This window comes from Musa acuminata, chromosome BXJ2-8 (genome assembly GCF_036884655.1).
Source record: "Musa acuminata AAA Group cultivar baxijiao chromosome BXJ2-8, Cavendish_Baxijiao_AAA, whole genome shotgun sequence".
Lineage (NCBI taxonomy): Eukaryota > Viridiplantae > Streptophyta > Magnoliopsida > Zingiberales > Musaceae > Musa > Musa acuminata.
The window spans coordinates 49,949,614-49,961,898 of record NC_088345.1 but is presented as its reverse complement, the minus strand read 5'-3'; the positions used below and the strand labels follow the sequence as shown (position 1 = coordinate 49,961,898).

The 12,285-nt window shown below is 45.7% G+C and overlaps 2 protein-coding genes and 1 pseudogene across 2 annotated transcripts; 1 reads left to right on the top strand and 2 right to left on the bottom strand.

Annotated features, from left to right (window-relative positions):
• Positions 1 to 426: 426 nt before the first annotated feature.
• LOC135618266 (uncharacterized) lies at positions 427 to 2,204 on the bottom strand. The gene is made up of 2 exons (XM_065119140.1): positions 1,294 to 2,204; positions 427 to 1,162 (listed from the first exon to the last, which is right to left on the bottom strand). The coding sequence occupies exons 1-2, from the start codon at positions 2,079 to 2,081 to the stop codon at positions 532 to 534; spliced, it is 1,419 nt and encodes a 472-aa protein (XP_064975212.1). The 5' UTR covers positions 2,082 to 2,204; the 3' UTR covers positions 427 to 531.
• Positions 2,205 to 4,271: 2,067 nt separating this feature from the next.
• LOC135620435 (vignain-like) lies at positions 4,272 to 5,023 on the top strand (annotated as a pseudogene).
• A 6,093-nt stretch (positions 5,024 to 11,116) lies between these two features.
• LOC103996073 (acidic endochitinase-like) lies at positions 11,117 to 12,285 on the bottom strand. Its single transcript, XM_009416888.3, has one exon. The coding sequence runs from the start codon at positions 12,268 to 12,270 to the stop codon at positions 11,335 to 11,337; it is 936 nt and encodes a 311-aa protein (XP_009415163.3). The 5' UTR covers positions 12,271 to 12,285; the 3' UTR covers positions 11,117 to 11,334.

The window sequence follows — 12,285 nt, the reverse complement described above, 5'->3', positions numbered from 1 at the left end:
TCAAACATCCTGTCAATGCTTGATTAAACTTGCAAAAAGCTACTGCATCATTCACATGCTCACTTCATAACAGTTATTTACAGAAAAAAAAATGGTTTCCAATATTAAAGACCTCTCAAGAAAAATCATACATCGAAAAATATTTTTTAGACATTGATCAGGAATTGGTGTAAGTCAAAAGTCTAGAAATTTCCACATAATACTTCGATGTTGAGTTCAAGAATGCAAACCTAACAAGGAAAAGCATAATAAATTCTGCAAATAAACTGCCATTAAGTTCTTTGAAAGAGAAAAATCAGGAACATCAGGCAAAATGCATATGTGAATTCTGATTAAACAATGAGGAAAAATATTATATTTCGATAATGCATTTGGAAAAATTTATATATACACTTTTGCTTTTCCTCTCTATAATGCAAATGTGAATTCTGGTTAAACAATGCGGGAAAAATTATATTTCAATTGATAGATTTGGACATGATTAAAACATTGCTGTAAACAACAGATGAGTTTCGAAAGTCTCACAGGATATTATGGAGATATAATTCCAAATGCAATGGATATCAACTCATTAGACAGGAGGAAACCATCTGGATCACTGAGCCGAATGGATGCAACTCCATTACCCATTTCATCATTATCCTCACTCATCTTCAACTCAAACTCAGGGTAAGACAACGTATTTCTATCATCATCCATGACAACCACATGCCCACTCTCTACATACTGCCTCAAGGCTTGGCACAAAGAGCGTGCCAGGCTCTTCCCAAAGCATTTTGCAAAGCCCCTCAGGTCAAGACCTTTTGCCGTTCTCAAGGACAGCATCACAACATCCATTGACATGTCCTTTGTGTCGACACTGATGTCCTCATGAAGCACTACCAATCCATCTTCCAACTTCTGCACCCATTCCTCGTACTCCTTCAATCTTCTTGGCCTTGAAAACCTCATGCCATTGATGTAGCTTGCAGATCCAAGGCCAAATCCATAGAAAGATCTGTTCAGCCAGTAGGTGAGATTGTGCTTGCACTCATACCGATCCTTGCAGTAGCTACTGATCTCATAGTGGCTATAACCTGCCCCAGAAAGCATCCGTGAAGCAGTCCTGTAAAAATCTGCCGACTGCATCTCTGTTGGTAGAGGAAATTCTCCTGGAGTATACCTGTAAACATGATAATTCATTGTGACAAGCATATATGTGCATCTTTAAGCACAAGATTGATGTTTCAGAAGAATACAGCAACATAAGGGTATTCATGAATGTACTGATAGGTTAAAGGAGGATTTGCTTACAAATGACCAAACTTGGTGCCTTGCTCAACCTGCAGGTCGTACACGGAGACATGCGTAGGACGAGCACTGATGGCACAGCGCAAGCTCTCTTCCCACATTTCTTGGGACTGATGGGGCAAGGACGAGATGAGGTCCATGCTCCAATTCTGCAGCTCGCTGCAGTCGGTGACAATCTCAATGGCTTCATAGACATCCTTCAAGCCGTGGGCTCTCCCGCAAGCCCTCAGCAGCTCCTCCTGGAACGCCTGAACACCGAGCGACACCCGGTTCACTCCCAGCTCAAGCAGCCGTTCCATCTTTTCCTTATCAAACGTTCCAGGGTCCATTTCAATCGACACCTCCGGGCTATCGCACATGCCAAATCTCGACTTCAGCGCGTCGAGGATGGACGAGACGAAGCCCGGAGGGACTAGCGACGGCGTGCCACCGCCGAAGAACACGGTCTCGAGGGGCGAGCAGTCGTCGGACCAGGCTCTGGTCGCCGCAATCTCGCGGAGGAGGAGCTGCACGTAGTTCGAGATTCTGGGGTCGGTGTCCGGGCGGTGCGGCATGGAGGAACCGAGAGCGATGATCGGGAAGTCGCAGTAGTGGCACCGCTTGCGGCAGAAAGGGAGGTGGACGTAGGCGGAGGTGGGCGGGGGCGGGGGCGGGGCCGGGGGTGGGGACTGGGCCGAGGAGGAATATTTACAAACAGGTGGTGGACGCGGAAGGTACGCCCTGAGGGCGAAGGCTTGAGCCGGTGGAAAGGGAGATGAGATGAAGAAGGGGAGGAAAGTGGATCTCAGCATCTACGTACTAGGGTTTTGTGAAGCTTCAAGCATCAACAATGGCTATATATTGGATGCAGAGACAAAAGGAACCAATTTGGTATAGAGAAGGCCAAGGAAGAGACGCCTTAACTTTGAGAGGTCTTTTTCTCGGCTTGCAAAAGGATAAGTAGTTCGCGCAAAATCGTATTATATTACTCATTTTTACTGGGATTTTTTAAGGTGTCATAAAAAAAACTTTTATAATTTTAAAAATAAAAAAAAACTTAAAAATAATAATTTTGGATTAATTACAAATTATCCTTATAGTTATACTTCTTTATTATCCTGGTTTTTAGACTTTAAAATTTTACTTTAAATTCTCTATCGCTACGAAAGTAAAATATTTAATTCAATTTAGTCTAACACCATCGGATTGAAAGATACATGATAGCATGTGCAGAAATTAATAAAAAATCGATATGTAAAAATATATTTTTAATATCCAAATTACGTTTTCGATGGTAACGGATGGCAACATCATTGGGTGTTGCGAGTAGTTATGGTTGGCGAAAATATCGCAATGATCGACGAAAACGCTATGAACTTTTGTAACATCTTATAAGAAGAGGAGGATGAGGAGAGAGAATGATGACGAGAAGTGAGGCAAAGAGGAGGAGAAAAAGGACGATACTAATGCTGATACTTTCCATCTACATCTACGTCGATGCAAATGTAAATGTCAAGCAGCCCTTCTTCCCGGTATATGTAAAGTGATGTCGATGTAAATGTAGAACATCATCGCTTCAAGATTAATACAAATGCATAGGGGAAGAAGGATGAGTGATAGTCGACATCCTATATCGTTCTGCATCGCTTATCCTTCTTCCCCCCTCACGCAAGCTAAGCGACCAAAAGGACAAGAAGGATGAGCACCACCCTTCCCTTGCATCGTTATCTACATTGACTCAGATGTAAAGTGGCATTGCTCAGCATTTATGTTGGCGTTGGTATAATTGTCAAGCGACGCTGATGTAAATACAGAGCATCAACATCTACATCGTCCTCGTCCTTCTTTCCGTTTATCTCATCTCATTGTTGATCTTCCTCCTCATCCTCATCCTCCTCCTTTCATAAGAATTTGTAAAAGTCCCTAGCGTTCTTGCCAACCGCAACCATCCGTAGCCTCTAGTAACGCCATCGTCCGCTACCACGTAACTCTTCCAGGGTCAAGATTGGACGGAATAATAGCAAACCGAGTCCGAGTACTAATAGTACATCAAAATCACATTTTTCATCGTTATTATATTCGCTCAAGACGGTGGCACATTAAACTCAGATCTATGCACGTGTTAGCATAGCATTCACTGTGTCGATATCGTAGCAATCCCTTTCTTTACTCGTACATTAGATATGGGATGAAAGACCGATGGAGCGTTTCAGCTCGTGACAACTTTTAGTTGGCTGCCAACCTCAGCTTAATATGTAATTAGTTTATAAGCTAAGCTTCAAATAAAAACGTCTTCATGACTCACGTGCAATTAGTGTCATGTAAATTTCTTTTAGATAAACGGTGCCAAATTATTTCATGTGTTATTTTGATCAATTTGTACATGAAATTTGTAATATATATGCAATTTTCTTATCAAATCTAAGAATGTGAAAAGATGAGCATCTTTTCCAACTTCCAGTTTGATCACGACTTCCAGAGAATCCTCGTCGAGGAAGATGCCAAAGCTCAATATAGTAATGAATTATGGAATGCTTCATCTGAAGCTGGAGAAAAGCTATTCTTAGAGCCTTACCTATCGAGTTAATCTTTAGTCTTATTTATGCTACATTTTGATCAATATAATTCATCGAGCTATATGAGGCTTCATAATATCCATCTCTTTCCCTAATCAAACGCTAATTGCGATTTGGATATGCAACCTCACAGTTCCCATTTCTATAGGACTACACACTCTTCTCCCATATTGGCTTGGAAGCTTCTGCCCGAACCCATGCACATCAAGCTACCCGAAGAGGATACATTTTCGACGTATGCGTGCATGCATGCATCGCTTAAGAAGATGCCAATAACAGTTACGTAAAAGTGAGCCTCTCCCATGCCCATGCCCTAATCTCCTAACCGCCCGGTCGTCATGCTTCACTCCCAACATCTCTATAGATACCTCCTTCGAACCATAAACCTACTTCCATCCTGTTTTTGGTTTCTCCTCGTTCACCACCATGGGGAGAGGATTCTTGTTCGCTGCCTTTCTCGTTGCGGTAGCATTCTCCGGCTTGCCCATCGTTGGGGATGACATCGCGTCGGAGGAGAAGCTCTTGGACTTGTACGAGAGGTGGCAGAGCCACCATGGCGTGTCACGCAGCGTCGACGAGAAGCGCATCCGCTTTGATGTTTTTAAAGAGAACGCTAACTACGTGTTCGCGTCCAACAAGAAAGCCAAGCCTTACAAGCTTAGCCTCAACAAGTTAGGCGATACGGCGAGGGAGGAGTTCGAGAGGACGTACGCAGGGACGAGGATTCGTCGCCGCAGCACTCTCAGAGGAAGCGCGAACCTCAAAGGGTACTTCTTATACAAGAACGTCACCAATGTAACTCCCACCGTCGACTGGAGGCAGAAGGGTGCCGTCACTGCTATCAAAGACCAAGGCAAATGCGGTGAGCTCAAAATATTTTATTTTTGTTGATGTTCTCGATCGAAATAAATGAAAATTTAGTATGAATTATTGCAGGAAGTTGCTGGGCCTTCTCGACAGTAGTTTCGGTGGAGGGAATAAACCAGATCAGAACCAACGAGCTTATCTCCTTGTCAGAGCAACAACTGGTGGATTGCGACACCAACACCACCAACAAAGGGTGCGATGGAGGTATGATGGATGATGCATTCGACTTCATCGAATGAAATGGAGGGATCACAACAGAGGAAAACTATTCAAATAAAAACGTCTTCATGACTCACGTGCATGCCATGTGACGACGTCCCCCGATGGTCACAATTATTGTACGAGAAGCACTGTTCATCGATAGATAACATGCAAATATCGTTTCTTATCGCTGTGGCTAATTGCGCGTGAGACAGATAGACTCGAGTTTCCAAGTAGGGTCCACTGGGGTCAACCAAGCCGGGGCTCACCGTGCTTCCTATCGTGACTTTAAATCACACCTTCTTGATCTTGATGCTTCGAGTAGCTTCTTATTAAAATCAAATAAAAATGCACGTTGTGGTCTTTTTCTAATCAAATAAATATGCAGACACTATCGCTACTGATTGGAGTTGTGACTCGAGTCGTAATTATGCGAATCCAATTTGGTTTAGGTCATAGGTAAAATTCATGATTTTCTCATTCATAAATACTATTGTTTACATCGGCTTTGAGACAGATCGACGTATTTGGGTGATTGATTGGGAGAAATTTGCAGAGACCTGATCAAGATCTATGTAGAAGTATTATTGGACGGTCCCCGTTTACGGATCTGATCACGGGTTCGTTGATTGTAGATACCATCAACAGCAGTGATGGAGGGAGCTCGTTCCATCACGCGACCCACGCCCATTTAGATATTTAGATTCGTTCCATCTCGTTCCATCAATATATATATATATATATATATATATATATATATATATATATATATATATATATATATATATATATATATATATATATTGGCACCTTCGTTGGTTGGCAACTTCAATAGTATGGTTGGCTGTCTACTATGTTTATGTACCATTTTAGGTTCATGCATTCTCATGTCATTTTATTTTCTGAATCGATTTAAATAAATTTTGGATATACATATTTATTCAATATTCATGCATATTATTTTGGATAATGTCTACTTTATTCATGAATAAAGTGGATAATAAGTCTAGTTCATGCATATCAATTTATATCCAAAATAATGTGCATGAACCGATAAATACTCCTCACATTATTTATTTTATTCATAAATATTATTTTAAATATAAATTTAAAGTTTTGGCTCATGGTCTTGTTGGGACATAGACTGCCCGAGTCCATCTTAACGTGGCCTGCCCGCTTGAGTCACATCCTTCGGCTTTTACTAGATCCCTAAGACATAGACTGCCCGAGTCCACCTCAGCGCGGCCTGCCCGCTTGAGTCACATCCTTCAGCCTTTGCCAGATCCCTCGGCCACAGATTACCGAGTACACCTCAGCGCGGCCTGCCCCCCTAAGTCGAGTCCCCCGGCCTTTGCTATATCCCTCGGTCGTAGACTGTCGAGGACCCCTTATGACGGCCTGTTGCCCGAGACCACGCCTGCGCGGTCTGCCCGCCTGCGTCGTGCTACTCGGTCGCATGGCGCTCAAGACCACGCCTGCGCGGTCTGCCTGCCTGCGTCGTGCTACTCGGCCGCATGACGCTCGAGATCACGCCTGCGCGGTCTGCCCCCCTACGTCGTGCTCCTTGGCCGCATGATGCCCGAGACCACACCTACGCGGCTTGCCCTCTTGCGTCGTGCTCCTCGGCCCCATGCTCCCTGAGACACACCTGCGTGGCCAGCCTACCTGCGGCGTGCTCCTCGGCTCCATGTTCCCGAGACACACTTGCGCGGCCAGCCCGCCTGCGTCGTGCTCCTCGACACCGTGCTCCCCGAGACACACCTGTGCGGCTAGCCTGCCTGCGTCGTGCTCCTCGGCTCTAAGTCCCCGAGACACACCTGTGCAGCTTGCCCGCCTGCGTCGTGCTCCTCGGCTCAATGCTCCCCGGGACACACCTGCGCGCCCTGCGTCATGCTCCTCGACCCTTTGACCCGAGACACGCCTGCAGCTCGCCTGCGCCGTTCTCCTTGACTCCATTTTCCCCGAGACACACCTGCACGGCCAGCCCGCCTGCGTTGTGCTCCTCGACTCCATTTTACCCAAGACACACCTTCGCGATCTGTCCACCTGCGTCGTGCTCCTCGGCCGCATGATGCCCAAGACCACACCTACGCGGCTTGCCCACTTGCATCGTGCTCCTCGGCCCCATGCTCCCCGAGACACACTTGCGCGGCCAGCCCGCTTGCGTCGTGCTCCTCGGCTCCATGTTCCCGAGACACACCTGTGCGGCCAGCCCGCCTGCGTCGTGCTCCTCGACACCATGCTCCCCGAGACACACCTGCGCGGCTAGCCCGCCTGTGTCGTGTTCCTCGGCTCTATGTCCTCGAGATACACCTGCACGGCTTGCCCGCTTGCATCGTGCTCCTCGGCTCCATGCTCCCCGGGACACACCTGCGCGTCCTGCTCGCCTGCATCGTGCTCCTCGGCTCTATGTCCCCGAGACGCACCTGCGCAGCTTGCCCGCCTGCGTCATGCTCCTCAGCTCCATGCTCCCCGGGACACACCTGCGCGGCCTGCCCGCCTGCGTCGTGCTCCTCGGCTCCTCGGCCCCTTGACCCGAGACATGCCTGCAGCTCGCCTGCGCCATGCTTCCCGAGATCACACTTGCGCGGCTAGCCCGCCTGCGTCGTGCTCCTCGGCTTCATGCTCCCTGAGACACACCTGCGCGGCCAGCCCGCCTGCGTCATGCTCCTCGTCTCCATTTTCCCCGAGACCGCGCCTGCACGGCTAGCCCATCTAAAAGCTAAAGCCATGCCTCAGACTCTCGTTACAACGTCCGATGCATAGCTTCTTTTCGGGGGGGAATATGATGAGGATAGTAATTATGATAAGACTCGACTGACGTCAACCGATGCCTCACGCCTCGATCGGCGTGATTGCACTTGGTCAACCGAATCGGAACACCGGCCGAGGCGCATTAATGCCTACTCAGGCGCGGTTCTTCACGCCACGCCAACGCCCATGTCAAACACTATCAGCCTGCCTCCTACAGGCGGGCATGTCAAACAACAGTAAGCTTCCCTATAAATACCCTCTCGTTCATCAAAGAGAGGGGGGAGGGACACACTAAAACACTTCTTCATCTGAAACCTCCTCCACGTCTGCTAATTTGATCGTCGGAGGGGTCGGGTCGAGCTTCCCGACCCGACCTTTGTGCAGGTGCGAAGCCAAGGGTCCCCGCCGGACGCGCGGACGACGAGTTCCTGCCCGAAGGAAACGGCGACCCCGTCCCGATCGGACCATCGCACCGAACCGACCCTGCGGGCTCGAGGGACGCCCCGGAGAGATCCCCGTCGTCCGGACCCGAACCGAGCCGCGTCGACCCTAAGGCCACGACTCCCAGGTTGTTTACCACAACAGTTAGGTAGATGGCCCATTATTCAACTCATAGTAGGCTTTAATTACTTATACCCCACTTTAGTCAACTCTCTTATTTTTTTAACCAAAACACTAACTCTTTTAATTAAGAATTGTGGTTGCTAGGACAAAAAGGGGGGGGGAGGGGGAGCAGCGGTGATTATAAAAAAGAGAGAAGCAGCGAAAAAACAAGAGAAAAAGAAAAGGAAAGAATACAATAATAACATAAAGACTATTCATAATCATCCAGATAGTGTTCTCATCTCAGATTAGATAAGATTTATAGTAGATTCTTGTTATGATTACTTGAGGAGATTTTGGATATTGCACACAATGACATAATCCTTGTATCATAGTTATTTTTTTGTGATTGTTGCTTAGGTTTTGATCAAGAGATTCTGAGATTTGTATATTTATTATTCTTATAGTGGATTTTCTCTAGCTTATCCTATGGTTTTTACCCTTCACGTTGGAAGGATTTTTCATATAAATCTTGATATCCAATTTAATTATATTTTTTATTTAATTTCGTTGTGATCTATTTTTATTTGTTCATATATAAAATTTTCTTTTTATCCCATCACTTTTGTGGTGCTTCACCGATCTCTATCTCATTTATTTTTCCATGTCTTAGTCTATTCATCTAAAGTTCACTAATCTTTGGCTCGCATCATCCTCGTTTTTCTTTCTCCGAATCTATACAAATTAGAAGATCCAACATCAAGCTATGAAAGCAGTTCAATTCCTACAGCTCCCTTCTATTGAGCTCAACACCAACTCTCTTGGAGGCTGTCAATTGCTGTAGTATTAGTATTAGTATTTGGCAGATCACTGATATCTACTTTTAATTTGTTTGTTGCTACGGGTCCATTAGCAACTCAGTTTGTTCGATAGTTTTAAAGCAATGTATTTGATAGAAATAATAGAAGATAAGAACAATAATTGAAGAAGCTTTATTGTAAAAATGAAATAGCTTTAGCTTAAAAATATTAATATGTTCCCTCTCCTATTTATACAGATTAGGAGGAAGAATTTTCCTAACAGAATAAACAGAAAGAGATTTTCTCATATAGTTAAGGAAATCTTATCTTCTATCAAGTTGGGGAAATCTTATTTCTATCAGTATTTTTGTTCTAGTAAAAAGAACATGAAGCTATTGAGCATCCGTGAAAGCATGCCACTAAATTATTTTATTCGATGATGCTAGTGAAGTCTTAGTTTATGCTTTAAGCCAAGTAACTATTATAGTGCATTCACATGTCACTATCTATTTTTTCCAGATTGAAAGATTAACCCTTAGCATGAATGTGATATATATGGTTTAGATAAATTAAGGTAAGTTCATGATAATAAAATATTGATAGAGTTAAAAGGTTCCTATCTTACTTTAGGTTCTTGCAAGGAAATATTCTGATGACAAAACTAGCTTCATAGTTGATCATCATCTAGATGTCGATATCGAAGATAAGGGTAAATCACCTCCTGACTCGATAGTATTGTGGGGCACCTATCGACCCTCATGGATAATAGTTCACGGGAGATTATTTCGACTAATTTTGTCGATCATCAGGATAGTGGTCCCTGGGTGATCCTTTGGGAATGTCTCCACTTAGTTGGCATTTGTAGATGACAACCCGTAGAAGGTCATTCAAGCCTCTTGCTCACATGGATAAAATGCTATACGGAGGGCATTACGATAGTTATAAACGATCCCCTTGATTGCCCAGGTATAAAAGCCAACCCCCGACACCTGCTTAAGAGTCGGATCTCTCTTCAAAAAAATCCTTTATACCTCACACAATTCCACAAAACTAACTTGAATATTGGATGAGTCAGGTCGGAAAATTCCCCTGACACTAACCTTTGTGCAGGAACTTGGGAAGATCGAAGTCCATCCTGGATATTTAGAAACCACCTTAGATTCCTTGATGCCACACTAACTATCTCATTAGACAACCACAAGGGATCCTCAAATGACCTTATGCAACACTCAGCAAACAACAATCTCATGGAAAATAATATAATTCTTACTTCTATAATTTAGGATGAATGGGCTTACAGCAAGCAACATATATGGTGAGGTTCAAGCAAACCCACTGCAATTTATTTGTCACATGATACATTCACGGCAACAGTTTAGACTTACCTCAATTGATTCGGAGAGTAACCTAACATGAACATCGATTCAAAAATGAGGGGCATATGACCCATTAGGCCGATGGTGGTCGAGGACCCGAGCGGTGGTGACGGAGGCAAAGGTGTAGCAATAGTGGGCGATGGCGGAATAGACAACAAAGATTAGGGATTATAGCGACGGATCCAACGATGATCGAATATAAGTGGAGGAATATAAAATGCTCCAATAAAAATAGTTGTGCGTACAGGACAAGTATTTTTATCACGTCGAGAACAAGTATTTTAAAGGTGAAGGCCTACACCTCCTCAATTTTCTTCTTTGCGGACAAAGTACGTCTTCTCTGACCAAACTATGACTTGCATGATCAAAGAAACGAATATGAAGGAAGAACTTCCAGAACAAATAATTAAAAATATAATCCCCTGACTATGAATTTTCCATTGTTAATATATAAAGTTTATTTCAATCTGATCAGCATATAGAATGTTTTTATTAGATGCGAGAAAAACCTGCTGTTTATAATATACAAACTTGTCTCTTAGTTAACATAGCCATCAATTCATGAATTGCATCAATTGTCATCAATACACCACCTTTCAAGGTCCGTCTATGGGTTTATTTTAATTATTTCACGTGTCAAGCATACTTTATTTTAATTTTTTTTATTATTATATATTTTTATAAAATTAAAAAAAAAATAGTACTATAAATAACGGACATGATACTCATGTAGCCACCAAATATGATGCTCACAGCTAAATTTCAATTTAAGATGTATCACTTATGTATTATTACATTGACAACCTCAATGCCTCCATAAGAACACGCAATCTTTATTTTATTGGGACGCAACGTCACATCAATCTGGAAGACGTTTCTATCACTGTCCCGCCTTATTCATGACCTCGTAATGGGAAGCACACGTATGGTCGTTAGTACATCGCCATCTCAAACACTGTTCCTCACGGCGGCGCCGTACCCGCTGTTGAGATCGTAGTATCTGCTCCACAGCATGATGCCGCCGTAGTTGGACGCAGTCTTGATCGCCGGCAGCACCTGGGAGGTGAGGTCGTCGGGCGGGATGTACCCGCTCCCGGCCGCGTCCTGCGAGGCCGGCAGCCCCAGGAAGACGGTCGACGACGGCAAGCTCGACGTCCACGTCCCCCATGCGCTGCTCAGGCCGCTGACCCCCGACGAGTAGTCGCAGCTGGGGTTGTTGTAGAACTGCACCCACACGTAGTCGAAGAGCCCCGTCTGCAGCGCGTTCCCCACGTACTGGTCCGGGTAGGGGCACTGCGGCGCCGCCGAGAGGTACACCTTGGTCCCCGCCTGATTACCAAAGTCGGAGAGCTGCTTCGCCAGCTCGTCGTAGTGGTCGGGGCCGCCCTGCTCGATGTCGAAGTCGATGCCGTCGAGGACGGCGTCGCCCAGCGGGCGCGAGCTGGACGAGCCACCCAGGTAGTTGTCCCATAGGTACGTTGCCACGCTCGCGGCGTCGTCAGAGGAGGACAGGGAGTATCTGCCGGAGCCGCCACCGAGGGAGAGGAGCACCTTGATGCCCTGGGACTGGCAGGCGCGGATGTCGGAGCTGAGGCCGGTGCAGGTGCCGGAGGGGGGGTCGCAGTGGCCCGCCAGGTTGAGGACGGGGGTTTGCCCGTTGCCGAAGGTGGTGAGGAAAGCCAGAATCACATACGAGTAGATGCCGGTGTTGCAGGTGTCGGCAAGGCCGCCCTCGTTGCCGTTCTGGCCCCAGTACACGGCGATGCTGCCGGCGTGGGAGCCAGCAGAGAAGGCGAAGACGAGGAGGGCGACGAGGAGGAGGGAGGAGAGGTTTCGGGAGGCCATGGTGGATTGCCTGTGACGATTGGCGAAGGCCTCGTTCATGTTATATAGGGAAGG

Coding starts and splice junctions, on each gene's coding strand:
- LOC103996073 (XM_009416888.3), bottom strand. CDS start 12,270: ATGAACGAGGCCTTCGCCAATCGTCACAGGCAATCCACCATGGCCTCC.
- LOC135618266 (XM_065119140.1), bottom strand. CDS start 2,081: ATGCTGAGATCCACTTTCCTCCCCTTCTTCATCTCATCTCCCTTTCCA. Junction 1,163..1,293: donor GGCACCAAGTTTGGTCATTT/GTAAGCAAATCC, acceptor TCATGTTTACAG/GTATACTCCAGGAGAATTTC.